At 27.8% G+C, this 20,748-nt stretch overlaps 1 protein-coding gene and 1 non-coding gene across 2 annotated transcripts; both read left to right on the top strand.

Annotated features, from left to right (window-relative positions):
• The first annotated feature begins 14,055 nt into the window (after window positions 1-14,055).
• LOC124810323 (lysophosphatidic acid receptor 6) lies at window positions 14,056-15,387 on the top strand. The gene has a single exon (XM_065787089.1). It carries the CDS (start codon window positions 14,198-14,200, stop codon window positions 15,353-15,355), a length of 1,158 nt encoding a protein of 385 aa, XP_065643161.1. The 5' UTR covers window positions 14,056-14,197; the 3' UTR covers window positions 15,356-15,387.
• Window positions 15,388-20,344: 4,957 nt separating this feature from the next.
• Window positions 20,345-20,416, top strand: trnaq-cug (transfer RNA glutamine (anticodon CUG)). The gene has a single exon. It is a non-coding gene; the product is annotated as a tRNA-Gln (tRNA).
• The last annotated feature ends 332 nt before the right edge of the window (window positions 20,417-20,748 follow it).

Below are 20,748 nucleotides of genomic sequence, written 5' to 3'. Positions count from 1 at the left end.
TGTATAAAACGCTTTATACGAGTAATATCCTAGCCGCGTAGCCATATAGCGGCTTATAACTTTTTATTGATGGCTTGATAAACGTTTCTCTATTTGATGATATCTCATTGGTAGTTGCCTTTTTAATTTTATCTTAAATGTCACACTTAGATCTTATTTTTATCTTAAATGTCACTCTTAGATCTTATCTTATTTTTATCTCTATTGCTGAATTCTTTTGTTAAATTAACACGCTTTCTTTTTTTACTTAATTTTGTTATTTCATTTGTGAAGAAATTCCTAATGAAGAAATATTGAACAGTTTTAATTAAAAGTAGATGAATTTTCTGGAGTTTTGTGTAAGAAATATTTGGTTTCATTTTTTCTTTTCAGAGAAAAAAAATAGTAAAATGTAGATATTAAAACTAATATTTTTAATTATACTATAGATAAAGAAATGTAAATAAAGTATTTTTTTAATTTAATTAATTAGTTGTATATATTTATTTTGGTTTTAAATTTAAGTTATTGTTCAATTATATTTAATAAGATATAATCAAATAAATTAAGTTACAAAATACTTTATTCTTAAGTACTAACAATACTTGACTTTCTAAGATTGAGCTTAAAAAAAAAGCACCACGTTTTGTTTTTAGTAAATTTACTAAAAACAAAATGTGGTGTACCCCAAGGTTCCGTTCTTGCTCCTCTTTTGTTTCTTATTTATATAAACGATCTTCCAAACGCCTCTAATATCTTTAAAACTATAATGTCGACGATACAAACTTATTTTACTCATCAAAGACAATCGAAGACCGCTTTGAAAAAACAAATGCTGTACTAAAAAAACTAATATATGGTTTAAATCAAATAAACTGTCACTCAATATAGAAAAAACTAAGTATATACTATTCCACTCTAATCAACAAATTAAAAAAATACCCCTGCACCTTCCAACAATTTTAATAAAAAATATAACCATCAAAAGAGCTCTGAATACAAAGTTTTTAGGAGTTCTAATTGATGAACACATCTCCTGGAAACCCTACATAAACTACATAAACACAAAAATATCAAAGAACATAGGTTTACTTTACAAGACAAGGCCATTTTTGTCACAAAAAAGTTATCTAATTTTCATTCATACATAGCTAGCTCAGGTATGCCAATATAGCATGGGGCAGTACCCACAAATCTAAATTAGAACCAATTTACTTACGTCAAAAACACGCTTCAAGACTTGTATACAACAAAAACAAATTTACTCATGCTTAACCCTAACAGGAACAAATGAACGCACTAAATAAATTTCAAACAAATATTTTTCAAAATATACTTTTCAAGTTTAAATATAAACTAAGTCTGGTTCCAGTACATTTTACAACACACTTTTTTAAAAGCAATTTAAATTAATACAATACAAGAGCAACAGGCAACTTTAAGATACCTTTTGAAACAACAAGACTCTCAAAATTCTCAATTACATATCGTGGTCCCTATTTATTTAACAAATTAATTTCCAGAAACAAATCTATATTAAACTTAAACAACGAATACTCTCTGAAAATAAAGCTAAAAACATCAATAATCAAATTAAACAACTTTGAGGAATTTTTTTAAATTTGAATAAAAAAATAAATGTAACTTAACTTTTAATACAAATCGATAAAAAAAATTATATTAACAAGGTATATAAGTAACACATACATATATACCACGTATGCTGATTTTCTATGTGTATTACACGTCTCTGAAAAAGGTACTTGATGACAAGACTGACTTAAGTCTTCCGCGAGCTTCCTATAACTACAAACTAGTAATTCTTTTTATCACTCTTACACAAATTTCGTTTTTATCATATTTATACACTTACATTATTTTGAAATGTGGTAAATAAACTTATAGTAAAACATCGAAACACTCCTCCGAAAAATCAGCAGATTTATTTTTATTTATTATATTTTTTATTTTAATTGAAATAATATAGAGATATATTTCTCGGATTGTTTTTACGCCCACGTTATTATATTGTTGTAAATTGTATTTATTTTAATCGTGTCTTGGAGTTGTATGCAACTATATTTTTATTTACTTCGTATATTTCGAACTTTATATTTATGGTTTATATATGTATATCTTTACCGCCAATCTGTGATTGGTAACTTGTAAATACTTTGTAGTTGTAAAATATAATACGTATAAAAAAAAAAAAAAAAAAAAAGCTGTTTAGGCTTATTAAATAGATTTAATAATTATTTTCAGCATTACTTCTTTGATCTTTGAAAACCATTGAAATCTTTTACAAAAGCAAAGTTTAAAACAATAAAGACATAATTTTTTTACTTATTTTACTTTGTAAATAAGCTAAGAGACTTAAAATTATTTCACCAAACAATGAAAAAATAGAATTTTCCAAAATAATTGTATTAATTCGTTTATATTAAATTATTTAAAAAAATAATTGGTTTAAAGCATAACCTAATCTTTGTTTGTCCGCATGAAATATTTTAATTTTTTGACCGCTTCTAAAATGTTCTTATGTTCCTATTCTTTTTTTCTCCTTTCAAATAAGTCACTTTCCAGGACTACATATAGTTTGTATATTAGAATATATTCAGTCAATATATAAAAATATAAAATAATAGAAAAGGAAATAAAGTTTTGATGTATTTGAAGATTTATTAGTTGTTTGTGACGTTGTTATTTTTTGGTAAGTCGTAAGTGACTTTTCTAGAATATGCTTAGATATCTTATAGTCTGATGAATAGTCTGATTTAACTCTTGCAATTTTCAGTTGGAAATTAGAGAAGAAAAAACCTAAATGAAATAAACGTATATCCCAGTGATGTTATTCAGGTCAATTACATTGCTTTGTTTTACCTTATGGTTTATGGTTTATTACAATATAAGAAATCATTTTAACAGTGAGCAAAGCAGCGCCGACCGTTTTTTTGCTCGTTGAAGTAACTTTAAGCCTCGGATCAAACTCTAAACAGCGCATGTTAACACACAAGTATTAGCACGCGCTTTTTATAGTGTCAAATAAGTCGCCTTGCAAAAAATACCAATAATGATATCAAACTACCCAAATCTTAAGGAATTTGTTTCCTTTACTTATACCTACACTGCTCCTCCCTTTTGTATATGTTAAAAGAATAAGTTTAAAATTTATAATCAAATTTATAATAATCAAAAAATTTCAAGCTTCGTACAATAATTTCTGATAGTTACAATTAGGAAAAGTTTAATGAGGTAATCTTAACATTTTACTTGGTAATTATTTTTAAACATAAAAGGTAATAAAAGCATAATAGTAAAAAAATATACATTCAACTTATTGTTTTCAAATAAAATATTTTTTATAAATTTATATTTATATTATAAATTTAAGTACGCAGTTAAAAAAAAATGCTCGTTATATTTTTAAAAAACATGACATGAGTTTTCGTGTTTTATTACGGGTTACTGCCGTTAAGTTCAATCATGGCCTACTGTTATTATACGGCCTGATTTGTTGCATTTTCCGTTGAAAAATTATGAGGCCAGTTTTTTTACGGCTTGTTTTTAAATTTTAAATTATGTATGAAAGGTTTTATTAACAACAACAACAATAACAATATATTTACCAGAGAATATTATACTAAGGTGTTGAATAAAATATTGAATGATAATATTGTAACAACTACTATATAAATATTTGTTTGCATGCATCGGCTCATGCTTTTATAGTCATTTAATATGTAATGTATTCTGAACTGATTAATATGTGAATGTATTCTGACTGATTGCCTGTTTCATTATATTCCATAAGAGAGTGGAATAATGAAAAAGACACACATACAGTCTATTTTTATTACTGTAAATATTCGAACCGCTTTTTTATGCAATGTTATTTAAGTGGAGATAATTCCAATAATAAATGCAAGTGAACTTTATATTTAAAAATAACTGTTACATTTTTTTGATTCGTTTTAGTAATAAAATGGTTAATAAATGTGTGGTTAAAAACTGTAAAACTGGTTACTCTAATGGTCCAAAAAAGTCAACATTTCATTTTCCTGAAGAATTTGATTTCGATGGATATACGATGGATATACTTTGTTAATAGAAAAGATTGGATTCTATCAAAATATTCAGCTATTTGTGTGAATCATTTTGATGACAAATTTATTAATTACGAAAAAGATGCACCTTGAAATGGAATCTTCTTCCAGTTACAACTATTCAAACCGATGAAATAAGTGGATCATCAACTCTAAGGGTTCCAAAGTTGCCCCGAAAAGAACCAACTGAGATATTTAGGAAAAGATGAGTTTGAAGATTTTCAAAGTGTTGATAAAATAATTAATCTTGATTCTTTGACAGAACAACATTCTCCGCCAGGCTTTACATTTAAAAAAATTCATGATAGTGTTGTTTATAATAAACTATGTTTTGATGAAAAATCAGGCATACCAACAGTTTTTGAGTCAATAACTGTAAATAAAGATCTTTATGTTTCATTGTCATATAAAGGCTTGTCATATTTCTTTACCTGAATGGTTTTGTAGTGGTCATAATTGCAAATTAACAAACTGTAGTATGTTAGAAAATTTTTCTGCCTATATTAGAAATAAAGCTAATGGTATGAATTCAATTTTGACAGAGTTAAATGAAATTAGATATTATTCTCCTCAAGGCAGACCTCCATATTCTGCATCCATTATACGTTAGGCACTAATTTTACGTCACACTTCAGCACAGTCTTATAAGTTATTGTTAGAACAACTACTTTAAAATATAAATGATATAAATGCGTATAAAGCTATAACAGTTTTTTTACAAAAACATTGTGTATCAAGTGATTGTGTGCTTCTTGTGGATGAAATGTATCTGCAAAAAGCAGCCCAATATCAAAGTGGGAATTATTATATTGGTGAAGAAAATATATATTGGAGTTTTTTAAAACATATCTATTGTATGATATAATCCATTTAAAAAAAAATGTTAGAAATAACTTGATGAATGGAAAAAAATTGTTTTTCCTTCTTTTTCGTTTGATACCTTCAGAGGCAAAGTTGAAGCTCCAGCTGGTTTTATTACTTGGGATTTGTTTCATAAAGTTTATGAAAAAGACCTTGCAATAGCGATTCTTGATGAAACAACTACAGCTGTGATAGCAATGCTGCAGTAAAAAGAGATAAAAAACCCACATTTTATAGAGAAATTGCAAATTGGATTGAAATTTAGTTGACATGTGAATATTTTACTTTAACCAAACAAACTTCTCATGCTCTTATCACAACATTACTAGATTGCTAAAAAATTGAAAAAAAGATTTAAATGTCTATCTTGTGGTTAAAAAATGGTTTCTACAGACCAAGATGTTCTTAATAACGAATATCTGAAATTATTATCTAGAGGTGGACTTATATGTCCAAGTCAATCCTTGTCTGATTTTATTTGTCATCTTTTTAGTATTCTAGATATTATTTCTAATCAAACATTCTTTATCAACTAAAAGTTTTGCAGAACTATTTTTTAAGATTTATCATAGCAATGTTGATTTTACAAGCGAGAATCACGACAATCAAGAATGGGAATATGGATCTCGAATTGTCATTAATAATTTTTATAATAATTTACAAAAAGAAACTACAGATTCTGTAAGAAAAGATCAGGTAAAGAGTTTAAAAAAAGAAAAATAACTGACAGCTAATGCTAATAAAAGATTTTTTCTCAAATCCTTAATACATATAAAATTACAAACCTTTGTTTTTATTTCCTGATAAGAGTTGTAAGTAGTCTTGGCAATATGTAAGCTTGTTTTAGTAGCATTTTGATACATAGCTATTTGAAAGCCTATTTCAGTATTTCATATGTTATTGGAATATACTGAAACAGGGAATCAGTTAGCGAAAAATATTGTATAGCACAATGTAATTACATAATGATAATCTCAGGTATTCCTCGACCATTTTAATAAAATAAACATTTGCCGTAAAAAAACTGGCCTCTTAATTTTTTACGGAAAATGCAACAAATCAGGCCGTATAATAACTGTAGGCCATGGTTCAATGGATACGTAAGGAAATGTTAACATGTTTTTGTTATTAATATATATTCGTATTATTGATATTCGTATGAAAGTAGTACGATTTATTTATATAAATAATTCATGCAACATATTCATTGAACATAACGGAAATTACCCGTCATATACAAAAAAAACTAGGGTTCGGAAAAGTTTGTATGCGCTGATATTCGCCAATAAATTGTGCGCATATATTTGCATAATTATGCGCATATATACGCGCATAACTTTTTTTAATTTTCATATAATATTATTACCATTAAAATAAATTACCATTAAAATGTTTTAATAGAAACATTTATTCGTCATTTATAAACATTTTACAACGTTCTTGTTTTACAATTTTCACCAATAAAATTTAAATAAAAAAAATCAATAACGACAGGAGCAAATAGAAGACAGAAGTCTTGTCACCAACCCCCTATAGTAAGCGTAAAATACTTTTTACAAATTTCTCATTATATAAATTTACAAATACTCGTTATATAAAACAAGTTAATACAGAATTACAACAAGAATACAATAAATTGCAAAAATTAAATAAATACATACAGTAAGAAATATTACAAGTTTTTTTTTTCACTTAAAAATACAAAAATATGTTTGCGTCGGTTAGTACAAATAAATACTGTTTAACTATATTTTTAAAATAATTTATTGAAGTATACTTTTCATATTTTGACTAGACAGACAAAAAAATAAACGAATTTTAATTCTAGCTTTCATGAAATTTTTAATTAATGTACTTTTGAAACAAAAAGATCATCAGTTTTAATAGTGGAATTAAAAGTTAACAACTTTTAATTTTACTATTAAATCAATATTAAATAAATCTGTTTGAAATTAGCAAATTTTTTTTTTCCGAATTGGAATATCTCTTCGTCTTGTTAAATCAGAAGCTTTTAAGGATTTCTTCAAAGCACTAAATCCATCGTATGCATCATCAATACCGTGCGTGAAAACGCTGTCAGGTTTGCTTCTTGATAAAAAGTACGCGGTATGCTCCACTAAATTAGGAGAAATTCTCGAATCATCTGAAAATTTAACGTTCGTCAGTGATGGTTGGACGAATATTGGTGGCGATCAAATAGTAAATTTTTGTATTAAAGTACCAAATACAAAACCGTATTTTTATATTTCAATCAACAAATCGGGCATAATCTTTTCAGCAAAGAAGCTGAAAAATTATCAAGTTGTTAAAGCAAAGTTTGACGTAAAGAAAATTGCAGCAAATATTCCTCGCTCACTCACAATGCCTGTTTTGACTCGATGGCTTAGTAAATTTAGTTTAATGAACGACCTTTATATGGCAAAGTATGTTTTGATTCGACTTGCCGATGAAGAAAATGCATCTTTGAAAGAAACTGCTCCAAAAACAAATTCGGCCGCTGTTTTGACGCTAATTAAATCAAATACTTTCTGGGATAGTTTGGCAAAATCCTGAAAGATATCGAATATCATTCTAACATAATAAGAAGACTTGAAAATTATGATGCTCCATTATCTTTGGTGTACTATAATTTTAGTAAAATGTATAAGAAATTCGCAAATGAGGAAATTATTCAGGAAATGGTTATGAAGCGCTTTAAATTCCTTATCACCTCAAATATGGGAATTGCCTATATCCTGACACCGAAGTATGCTGCAGAAGGATTCTATTTTGGTGAGGATAAGACTGACATAATCAATTCAATTTTAGAAGCCTCCAAAACAAATTCAACAATTGCTGAGACAGTTGAAAGTGAAATAATTGAATTTGTTTGAGAAATGACAGAAAAAAGAAAAGAGACAACTTTTAAATAAGCCCAAAGAATTATCGGGACATTGTTGGTTGTCAGAAATATCCAGCAGTCTTTGAAACTGCAAAATCTATTGTTGAAATGATTTGTTCGTCGGCAACAGCAGAGAAAACTTGGTCGATTATCTGATTTATTCATTCACGATTGAGAAATCGCTTGACAAACGAATGCATAAAAAAATTAGTTTTCATATATACCCAAGGCTGTAGACAACTTTTTTTGATGTTTGAGCTAAGCAACTTTGAAACATGAAGAAAACTCCATATTAAAGTATGTTTATATATATAAGGAATTAGGACGCTATGTAAAAAATTGCGGTGATTGGAGACTGGGAACAACAAAAAAAGAAAAACTTCACTCATTACTCTTCTATTTGGGGCTGGGGGAGGCTAATGTTTTAGGGTTTTTGTTGTTCCCAGTCTCCAATCACCACAATTTTTTGTCAGACTAAGCGCCAATCTTTGTCTAATTAGCTTAGTATTAATTCCGGTTTAATTAAAAATAAACTATTATGTTATTTGCCAATACAATAACCACTTACTCATTAAAAATCAATTGTTTTGTTGTTTCTCAATATAATCATCACTCACTCGAATCAAATCAACACACTCACTTCAAAATGTCACCTAAAAAAAAAAAGCGTACAAGGAAGATGATATACTAGCCGCATTAACTGATATTAAAGAAAACAATACGTCACTGAAAAATGCTGCATTCTAACATGACGTTCCAATCTCAACACTCAAAGATCGTTAAAATAACGACAGCAAATGCTCCCATGGGTTAGGTAAAACAACGGTATTCTAAAATCAAACAGAAAGCATGATGATGCATGCGTTCTAATCACTTGGTGAATAAGTTAAAGGTTTATCCCGAAATGAACTCTTTGAGTTTGTAACTGGCTATCTTAAGTGCAAAGATCAATTGTATTTATTTAAAAATAGCAAGCCTGAAAAAGACTAGTTATATGCCTTTATGAAGAGATAGTCAAAAGAAAATTCAACAAGAAAAGCGGACAGCTTGAAACTGAGTAAACTGGTGTTGCTTAAACTGCTGTACGAGTGGTAAAAGTTTTACTCGCTTGCAAGCAACTTTTGTTTTTTTTTAACTTTATTTAGGTGCTCCAAGAAGTCCTTACGGTCTTATCACAGAGCACCACGGATGACCATTTAATTAAAAGTTCACGCCTCCTTCCAAACCGATGTCGCAACACTTGCCCTGAGGTGGGGTTTGAACCACCGATCCTTTGTTTCAGAGGCAATTGCACTACCACTGTAGAACGGCTGCTCAATCGCCATTGCTGATTTTTAGTCCACAGTTTATTTCCACTTAATAAAAACATCATAAATCATAAGGCATTATGTAACACAAAAACGCTATCACCGTGATCAATGTTAGCAGTCACCGCAACACCTACACCATCTTGCTCAGACACAACTTCATCATATTCAACAGCCGCCACAGCACCTACTCCAACTACACACCGATTACCATCTTTCTTAACTACGCCAGCTTCGAGTTTTGATAGGTATCAAGCATGTGTTGAGCGTTGCAAAAATACACACACACAAAAAAAGTATTGAGATCAAATTGAAGCAAATTTTCAAGCCAAAAATAAACAGCATGTTAAGAAATTAGAAGCAGTGCAACATGGTATAACTTGGAGGAAATTGTATTAACGAAGAAAATATGATCAAATTTCTCAAACAAAAAGGTGAAGAAAAAGCTACAAAGGAAACTGTAAAAGTTGTTAAACTTAACGCAAAGTTTGGCAACTTTTAAACCTTTTTAAAATTACAGTAAAACAGTAATGAAGAACAATTACCTGCAACCAAGCGATTAAAAGTTGCAAAATGTAAAAAGTGTAGAGTACAATTACACACAGAAATGTTACAATGCGAGAATTCGACGTGTGCAAAGAATGGTTGCGCAAAGAAACATGTTTACCAAGAAATATGTAGTTGTTTTTATAATTATCAAAATGAACTTTTTTGTTGCAAAAAATGTAAAAATTTTAATATAGTTTTTTAAATATTAGTTGTGTTAAAAATAATCATAAAAAAAGTTAAAATTTAAAAAACATCAATGTTTTCTCAAGAGTGCGGTTTTATCAGAATGTCGCACAATTTTTTTTTTTTTTTTACATTTAATATTTTTGATAATTTGATTAATTTTTTAATCTATATTTATATAATCTTATGTAGTTTTTCATTACATATCTAATATAAAAATTGAAAAATAAAAAATTTATTTACATTTAATTGATTAGTTTACCGTTTACCCAGTTTTACTTTTTGTATCTTTATTGAATTTCTATAATAAAAAAAAATTAAATTTACAGATAATGCATCAAATTGTTCGTTTTTATTATCATTCTGAAATCGAATTAGTTTTAAAATCAATTCATTCGGTTTGTTTGAAAATGGCAATTGTAACAACTTAAAATTAATTTTTGAAGTGATTCATCATTTGATATATAAGATACATGAGTAGTACACTGTAAACAATATTATGCTAACAGTGAAAAATATAGCGTTGTATACCGTTATGTTAGTAAAAAATGTATATTAGTAATGTATGTATGTTAGTATGTATGTTAGTAAAAAATAAGTCTTAGGCGTTATGTTCCCCAACATTATTTGTATACTTGTTTTTAAATGAAAGCCGTTATATTTTATCGTTATGTTACCCGTTATGTTAGTTAAACTACGTATTAATATGACATCGTAAAATATTTGTAAAAATTGCGGGATTTTTTGCATGTTAAAAATATTTTTGTATAAGCAATAATCTCAAACAACTTTTATATTAACACTATTAGTAGGGTAAACTGGAGTAATCCCCCCCCCCCTCTACTTCTAAAAAATGCTTAAAAAGCACTATGTAAAATTAAAAACAAGAAAGTAGTGGAAGTATTTTTTTTATTTACACATTTAAGCAAACTGTTGATATAAAATTAAAATTTTGATAAAAAACAAAAGTAAACAAAAAGAATATATTTGAAAATTTCACATGTGTACAAAATCAGAGCAATTCCAACCCTATTTCGAAAAAACATTTAAATGCATTTTTATTTAATTTTAGTTTAATTTTTTTTTTTACATTTTTACAAGAAATGATGTAAACATAATAAATAAGGATAGTTGAGAGCATTTTAGGCAGCACCACTCACCACAAAAGTCACACATGACACTCAGATCGCAAACTTTAGGGTCATCCACATTTACCCCAAACCATCAATTTCACCATCTAGGGAAGGAAGGGGGGTGGAATTTCTCATAGGTACCATTTCATTTATGAAATGTTTATACAATTTTAGTGTTTAGTTGAGCTTAAGTTCATTTGTAAAACGAAATAAAAATACATATTAAACTCATCCAAAAAATAAATGATGAAATAAAATCAGTGAAAATATTTTTTTTTATATATTTTAAAGTACATATATGGTACTTGCATTGAAGATGACTTTGAATTTCCAAAAAAAGTCTTGTAAACAAATTTCTAAAGCAGTATGGATACAGGAAGCATATACTTTGTGAGAAACAGGAAGTTGGCAATCAAAAACATGAATTAAAGATGGTTCAAGTTTTTTAGTTTATTCGTATTGCTCCATATCCATGGTATAATATAATATTTAAACAATATTTGACACTATTTAAAAATAATATTGGTGTCTTATAAGCAAGAACAAATTTTTGTTTCTCAAGTTTTTGCACATCGATTATTTGAAACTATAAACTATTAGAAAAATCATGTAATGTTACCATTTTAAAAAATGGTTTTAAAACTTGTTGCTCTAAAAATCTTCCTGCCAAGAAGGCTGCCTAACCTTGTCTAATGGTAGAAACGGCCCTTTATCTTAAACGTTATATTCTAATATGAATTCTTAGACATTTCACAATCAAGAATAAATACAAGATTTGTCCTCTGGTGTATAAATACAGTTGACTCGTTGTATTCTGATTATTCATTATATTATGAGTTATTTCATTATATTTTGAGTTGGTTCATTAATTTAATTTATTTTTTTAAATTTATGTTTAAGGTACCCAAAGGAAACCTTATGGTCTTGTCGCAGAGCACCGTGGAAGAACATTTAAATAGGAAGTTCACGCCTCTTAAGAGCTTGCTTCGAACCAAAGCCTCTAACCAATGCGCCACAGCCGCTCAGAGTTAGAGTTAAGGCTAGGATTAGGTTTAACCTTACTTGTTTCATTGGTCATCAATCTGAGTTGGTTCATTACATTCTGAGTAGGTTCATTAAATTCTGAGTTGGTTCATTATTTTCTTGTGTTGGAAAGTTATGACCATGTGAAATTTACAACTCACTCATTTTGTGGAGGGTGCGATTGCAAGATTTTTTGCGCAAATGAACCATGTAAACATCAGCGTGATTTCTCCGGACCTTAATTGAGTCGGTGTTTTTTATATGGGCGAATTTGCTCACAACCCACTTTTGAGAAAACTAAAGGAAAGGAATTTATATTTACTTCTAATAAATTTACAGGGCTTTTGTAATATATTTCTAAAATATGTATGTAAGATTAAAATCTTAGTGCACTTTGATAATTTGTATAACATTTTTGTTAGTTAAAAACTAATGTTTGATCTTTGCAATTAGTAGTTGGCCAAGACAGTTTTATAACAGCTTGTTATAAAGCTCATTAAATTCTTCAAAATTAAGTTTTTTTAACTTGGTTAGGTTTTCCACTTTCACCTTTTTTTCAACACCTTTTTTTAAGAGTAATCTTGTCACTTGGATATGCCAAACTATTCACCTGTCGTACAGCACCAGTATGTTTAAATTAACGACCAAATTATTCCTATTTTTTTGGACTAAGAATGCCGCCGAAAAGGAGGGGGCGAAAGGGACAGTTTGTCCCGGATGAAAAAAGTGGCGACAAATAAAAAAAAGGTGCCATAAAAAAAAAGAAGATACTTTATCTATAATATAGGGAAGTTTTGATAAATAAGGACGCTAATCTGGGTTGCTGTCCCAGGCAGCGTGACAGCTTTCGGCGGCCCTGTTGATTCTACATTGTTAATTAAAAATTCAGCTTTGCTATTTGTGTGTTTTGAACAAAAATTTATCTAAATAAAAATTTTATTCTCTTGAGAAATTTGCATAAGTCGTAATTTTTTTTTTTTAGACAAAAGAATAGCGTCAGTGTTGTAAAAAATGGAAGTAGAAGATATTAGGCTCTTTTACACGGTGATTTTCATTAAACTTAATGGATTATTTTAATTTTAATTTTTTTAATTAAGACTCTGCGATGGAAAACTTTTGATCTTTTTTGTTTTGTTTGTTGTGAAAGCTTGCGTTACGTAGTATATGGATGATCCCTAAGTGGATAGTTTATTGAATTTACATGATGTTAATTATGAAATAGATGATTGACGATTTACATGATGTTCAATATAACAGAAACTCAAAAAAAGCATAACTTCATAAAGTAATTAGGCTGAACATTACAAAAACATTATTTTAGAAAACCTCCTTTTAGTGGTTGCGTTTGGGCTAATTTTGAATTCAGGAGTAATCGGAAATCTTTTTGTTGTATATTCAAACACAACCGATGTAATTTTTACATATTCCATTTCATTGAATTTAAATTTAACTTTATTTACATGTGCATACATACGCTACGATGCATGTAAATTGCATGTAATTAGATTAAATGTCAATTACGTGTACTGCACGTAGTTACATCTATTTTACGTTAAGATCAAGGCCGAAAACGCTACGGGGGTATGGATGGCACGTGCTCTCTCCCCTTCACCCCCAGCGTTCCCACGTTTCTTTTAGATAACGTTATTTAATTTTTTTTAGAAATTTTATAATAAAAAAGGACCTTTTTTCAGAAATTGACGATTGTGATCAGAAAGTGACGATTTATGATCCTTAAGTTATGTTTCAAGTGATTAGGATAGTAAACTAAAGTTGAAAATTACACACTTTTTTTTCAATAATTACTTTTTTGAGCTTTATTATTAATTGAAGTGTTTTACATATTACCTATGAAAAAGTAGATCAGGCACATTGTTATAAAAGTTATATATGTTTTTTTATTTATTCACTCCTATATTTTGTTTCTTAAGCGTCGTGAACTTTTTTTTCTTATAAGAAAATGCAAATCAAAAAGTTCAAAACTAAGTTATTACTGGAAATCACCTGCTCTGCGCAGCTGTTTAGGTAACTACTTTAGTAAAGGGAGTTAGTTAAATTTTTTTTTCTTTTAAGGAATGTGTCAATAATTTATTTTCAAAACTGGTAATTTTTATTTATATTTTTATTATTTCATAGTTATGAATAAAAAGTTTAAATAAAGTAACACTGAAGGTGATCATGATAACTAATTTTACTGAAATCTCCACATCGAGACCTTCAACAATTGAAAATATAACTTCACAACGGCTTCTTGTTATCGCATTTACGCTAATATTGAGTATAGGAGTAGTTGGAAATGCTTTTGTCATTTATACATTTGGGGTTAAACTTAAATCAAATCACCGTTCAACAACAGAGTTGCTAACTCTTTATTTGGGGGTAATAGATTTACTGTCTTCGTTTCTTAACCCATCTTTTTTTATATATTTGACAATAATTGATTATCGTCGATGGCATTTTGGTAAAATTGGTTGTAAAATTATTCCAACTCTTGGTCCAATAATGACATCCATTTCATCTGGATTGCTCCTTATACTTGCAATCGATCGATATTTAGCAGTGGTGACTCCATTTCGTCGAAAGTTAACACACACGAATGTAACTATAGCCTTTATTATAAACATTTTTTTATCAATCATTTCTTATACACACTACGCTTTTGCACTAAACTTTGATCCAAAATCAAAAAAATGCGGTTTTCCAGATGGATCTTTATATAGTTTTGGAATACCAAACTGCATTTTTATAATTTTACGTTTGTCTATATTTGCAACGGTATTTAGTTTTACTAACATAAAAATATTTCAAGTTTTAAAAAAATGCAACGTAAATTTAAAACGTATAGAAGATCAAGATGAACGTTTTCAGAAGTTAAAAAAAATAATGGTTATTTTACTTACAATGGGAGTAGTATTTACTTTGCTCATTTTCCCAAGAGAGTTGTTTTATTTGTATTACAATATATTATGTTTTAAAACAAAAAATTGCAAAGAGCCGTCTGTTACTTCGAATGAAATAAATTCTTGGCTAAAAGTTGCTCATACAGCAAATAGTTGTGCTAATGTATTTATTTATTCACACATGCTAACTGTATACCGAAAACAAGTAATTCGAACATTTTCGAACTTAAGAAAACTCAAGAAAGTCTTTTCTCGTGAAACATTTTCAGTTTCCCCAAAGTCCTTTATAAACAAAAGAAGGCAGTATTTGCCATGCAATTATAAACAACAATATACAAAAGTACTTTTGATACCCAATGAAGATTTCAAAGATTCAAGTGAAGTCATTTTTTTTCAAAGAGCTCAACAGTGGAAGTTTAAAAAAATTATTGTTTAAAAAGTAAATAAATAAAAGATTTTCACAACATATAGTAATATTAAAATATAGATAAAACACAGGTACCTTGGGTAACAAATTTTTTGTGTGTAAATATTGTAAATAAATTATAATCATCGGTTTTAATTAAGGTGGTTTCCCAAAGAAAGCATTTTGATTAAAAAATATGTTTTTTTATAAATTTCAAATATCATTATAATGATCATTTCCCAATTAAAAAAAAAAAACAAGTTTAAAAAATGTTTAATTTGAATAAAAGAGGCAAATAAGAATAAATTTGAAGAATAAAAATAAAAATAAAGTTTAAATGTTTACAAAGAATATAACAAGATTTTTTCCGGGGAAATTTGGATTCAAAATTTACCCGAAAATTTACATCACAACTTCGCTTTAATTGCGTTTCAAAGAGATTTTTTTTTTTCATTTGGTATTTCTTTAGTTTAATACACTTTTAGTAATACTTTTTTAGCCGATCTATTTAGGGGCTGTCTATTAATTACGTTAACAAAATAGGGGGGAGGGGATCTGAACTTTTTTGCCAAACTGTTGACAAGGGGAGGGGTAGGTCAAGAAAACGTTGACGTATTTAAAAAAAAAAAAGAAAATTAAGCAGCGTTTGCACTCCTGTGTTACATACTTGTTCAACCTTCAGTATTTTAATAAAGCTATTTATATTCCTGCTTTATAAAAACCGAGTTGTGCTTTGAAAAACCCGACACATACAGAACTAAATAACTACACAGGAGATATTTACTCGTTTTTTTTCTTTCCAAAATACATCAAATTAAAATTTTCCATTTTAATTTGATGTATTTAGGAAGGGATAGGAGGGAGGGCGAGTAAATCACTGTTGACGTAGTTTTATAGGGGGTCTCTGGAAGTTTGACAAGTTATTGACAAGGGGGAGGGGGCAGGTAAAAATTACCAAAAAATTGTTGATGTAATTAATGAACATCCTCTTATTCGATAATTTAAGTTGCTTTATTTATTATACCAATCACTCCATTTTTGATTAAATCATTTAAAATAAACTTTATGTTGTAATAGACGTGGAATTCAAATCAATTTGGTGCTCAACAAGGTTATATCTTTTAACTTTATTTATTTGATTTTAATGCCTTTTGTTTTAATTTATTCAAATTATATTTCAAGCAACTTTTAACGGTATTAAAGAAACATTATATCTTATAAAATAAGTATTTTTCATTTCCATGTATAAATATGGTGTAAACTACGGGGTTTAGCGATAAGACTTCTATTGTCTTCTTTTGTATTAATTAAACATTAAAAGTTGACAAAAACATTTGAAGATAAACATTTTAAACATCAAAAGATATCGTAAATATCGAGAGATAAACGTAAACATTAATAGACATCCTAAATATCGAGAGATAAACGTAAACATCTTTAAGAAAGAAATCAGACATACTTATGAGAATACTTACTGACAAAATATTTCTTAGAAGACTCAAATAAGTACAATAAATATCAAAGTATAAACAACAACAAAAAGACTCTATAAGTCTATAAAACCAAAAAAAGTTATTTTTTCTCTTAAAAAAAAAATTTCAATGTTTTTCTAATTCTTACTCCTCTACCAAAATAATTAAGTAATTCTTAAAAATATTAAACTTATAGAATTGGAAAATTTCAATTTCATCACACAAAATTGGAATTTAAAATCACCGCCTATATAATTCTATAAATAAAAAATAAATGAAACAGAAAATAATAGTAGAAATAGTAGTAACAAAGCTAATTACAATAAAATTATTTCTAAATTTATTTAAATTAACTTTTTAAGTAGACATAAATACACACCAAATGGCGCTGTTTAGAAAATTAGCAAAAAGATTGTTTTTGCAATTTTATACCCTGAATATTCTTTGATTTCCTTTTTATATTATAGTTATACTAAAATTTATATTAAAGTTTGTATTAATATTGTACAATGTACAATTTATTCGAATTCTTCGATTTGAAATTAGCATGATTTTATCAGCGTATTATGTCCAAACAAGAGCTTTAGATTAGGGTGGCTCTTAAAACAACATTTTTGAAAAAAACCTGTTTCTACCCCTTTACTTTGTTCTATATAATATTAAAACACTAGGTTTAAAATTTTTTTGAACAAAAATTTATTTTAGGGGTAGCTCAAGACCCTTAAAAATTTGACTGGTTCCTAAAATTTTGAAAATAAAGGTTTTTCTAAAGTATGTCAACCTGGTACTCAAGAAGCAAAATTATATAAAAACTTCAAAAACAGTAATCACTTTACAAAAAAAGCATGTTTAAAAAAACTATTTTTTTAAAACTTGAAAATAATGACTTTTTTTATTTTCAGCTTAAAAACAATAGTTTTTATGCATTTATTTAGGAAAAAAGTAATTTTTTTGTAAATTGATTATTATTTTTAAGGTTTTTATTTAATTTTGCTTCTTTTGAGTACAAGGTTGACATACTTTAGAAGAACTTTTATTTTCAAAATTTTAGGGACCAGTCAAATTTTAAAGGTCTTGAGCTACCCCTAAAATAATTTTTTGTTCAAAAAAATTTTAAACCTAGTGTTTTAGTATTATATAGAACAAAGTAAAGGGGTAGAAACAGGTTTTTTTCAAAAATGTTGTTTTAAGAGCCACCCTACTTTAGATGTTATAATTTTTTTTGCTTCAGGTTTTTTTAATATTTAAAGAAACTTTTCTTTTCCTTATATAATTTTCAAAACCTTTTTACTGCCCCTAATAGATCTATAGTGGAAATAAATTTCCCACTATAGATCTCAGTTATAATTGACGTATATAAACCATATATAGTTGTCAAAACACAAAATTTTAATCAATTTTTAAAAAAAATTAGGATTCCGACAAAGAAAGAGCTTTTAAATAAGAAAAATTGCCAAAAAATGATCAGAACAGATCATATTATTAAACTATGATGTTCATTTCACCTAAAAAACGTATCAATTTAAAATCTTATTCAAATTTGGACAAGCTACTATGATTTTGAGAAGATTTAAAAAAAAAAAAGAATCTTCGGTCTGGGTCTTTTCGCTACAAACAATAATATTTTATGATACTTCAAAATTTATCGTTTTAATTTTTTTCGACTTTTTATAATTTATAGACATGATCATTTAACAGAAATATGTCGTCAAAAGAATATCATACAAACGCTATAATATCTTAAAATTGCCCAAACTATACCGAGTAGCTAGAGGCGAGCTTTTGCAGAGTTATTAAAGCAACTGGGTCACTCTCACCAGCACATACTTTGCAAGATTTGATGGTTTTGTTGTTTATTTTAATTAGGGTAGATTAGGGTAATATGAGCACCTTAAGCGAAAATTAAAATATTTCCAATAATAATTAGGCTGGATCCAAAATTTTTTCGAATAAACAATTTTCAGGGGTCTCTACTCATAATTTGCTTAGAAAATTGGGCAGCAGAATAAAAAAAAGTAGCAAAAGTGCTTATACTACCCACACCACTTGGTAATATGAGCACTTTAAAATTAGCTCAAAAAAATAACATTAAGTAAAAAAAAATACCAATCTGACAATTAGAACTAATTTTTGGAATATAAATACCAACCTGACAATTAGAACTAATTTTTGGAATATAATGATTCATTATTAACTAAACTTATCATTAAAAGATCAAACTTTAAAACACTTTTTGTTGACACATTACTGCTATGTTTTCCGCAAAATGAAGGTTTGAGTTAATAAAATTGAAAAAATGACTTCGTTATTTTTTCAATTTTATTAAATCAAACCTTTAAACAATAAAAATTCAAATTTTTTGAATTTAAGTTACAGAAAAATATTTAGTATTGTTAAAATATTAAAATTTTTTGTCTTTATTTAAAAAGCAATTAAAACCACTGCTATTTTAGGACTTTAAATTAGGTAATTTCAATGAGAAACACTGGGTAATTTGAGCATGCTCATATTACACAAAAATGGCATCTTTAAATAAAGTCAAAACTTAATGTTTCTATGTTGTGTTTTTCAAAAAAGAATTGGTTGGATTTTTAGCTAACATATTTTTCTTAATGAAAAAATTAGTTTCATTATTTTAGCACCAAAATTTCGCGCCACAGATTTATTTATGCGTGATGATATAAATTTAACAGCGTTTTTTTTAGATGATAACCGCTAATTACTGCATATAGATTTGCTTAATTATACTGAGTCCTGTTATCACCACATAAAGTCGATTCACAAAATACAAATTAACTTCAACTTCATTGCTTACTTCGAAGAAATCTTTAAGTATGCTCATATTACCAAGGTGCCATATTACCCTAATCTACCCTACAATATTTATAGTTATTACAATATTTTTTTGTTAAATTTGTATAATAGAGTACTCAATAATGATTTCAAGCTATTTCTGAGTTGAGCTGAAAAAAAAAAATTTTTTTTTTCAGCTCAAAGACAGAAATGAAATAAATTTGAATTACCCCACCCGACCCTATTTAAATAAAAACTAAAAATATTCAATCACGCCAGAAGGTGGGCGATAACATTTAAATAATCATCTTTTACTTCGTATAGTTTTGTTGCTTAACTAAAATTTGGTTTAAATTTATGATTCTATGCAGTTATTTTAGAGCTTTGTTTCGTTTCTAAGATTTTACTCTATTTTATCAAAATCAAAACAATCGCGTCATTACCATAATGCAGAAGATACTTAACACAATTTATCACGGCTACGTGCTCGAATCGACTTAGTTTAATAATTGGATTTCGAGTTCTGGCTTGTAGTTCATATTTTTTAGAGTTTTAATTTACCGCTTCGCTCATAATTTCATCCAATATCATAACCCGCGAAGTCAAAATTTTGATAAACAAACATCGTATATTAAAATAAAACAAAATATTAAATTTATACCATCAACAAATTGAGATTTCTTTTTTGTTCAGCAAAAACGTCGATATTGTTTTAAAAATATATTTATATTTTAAATTTTACGAGTGCACGTGTGGTTCCATGGTGTAATGGTTAGCACTCAAGACTCTGAATCTTGCGATCCGAGTTCAAATCTCGGTGGGACCTGACATTTTAATTCCTTTGCTTTTAACATTTTTATTATTCCTTTATCTTAACATTTTTATTAAATTATAAACGTTTGTACATTTATTTACGCATAATTGTGAGTTTTTTATTCTAATTTTTTTTTTCCTACAAAAAACACAACAAATAAAGTTATCTGTTTGAAATATTAGTTCGTATATACAAACAAATATTCCAAACAGATGAAAAATTGGTTCGTATATATGAACCAGAGGCGGAAAGCTTCTCCCCGCGCTCTCTAAGCCGATCAACTGTCGCCCCCTAAAATATAAGTTTTTCATTACAAAATCACGCGTTTATTTATACAGAAGAAG

The sequence above is a fragment of the Hydra vulgaris genome, chromosome 01 (genome assembly GCF_038396675.1).
Source record: "Hydra vulgaris chromosome 01, alternate assembly HydraT2T_AEP".
NCBI classification, from domain to species: Eukaryota; Metazoa; Cnidaria; class Hydrozoa; order Anthoathecata; family Hydridae; genus Hydra; species Hydra vulgaris.
Note: the sequence above shows the minus strand (reverse complement) of the source record. Positions and strands in the feature narration are given on the sequence as shown.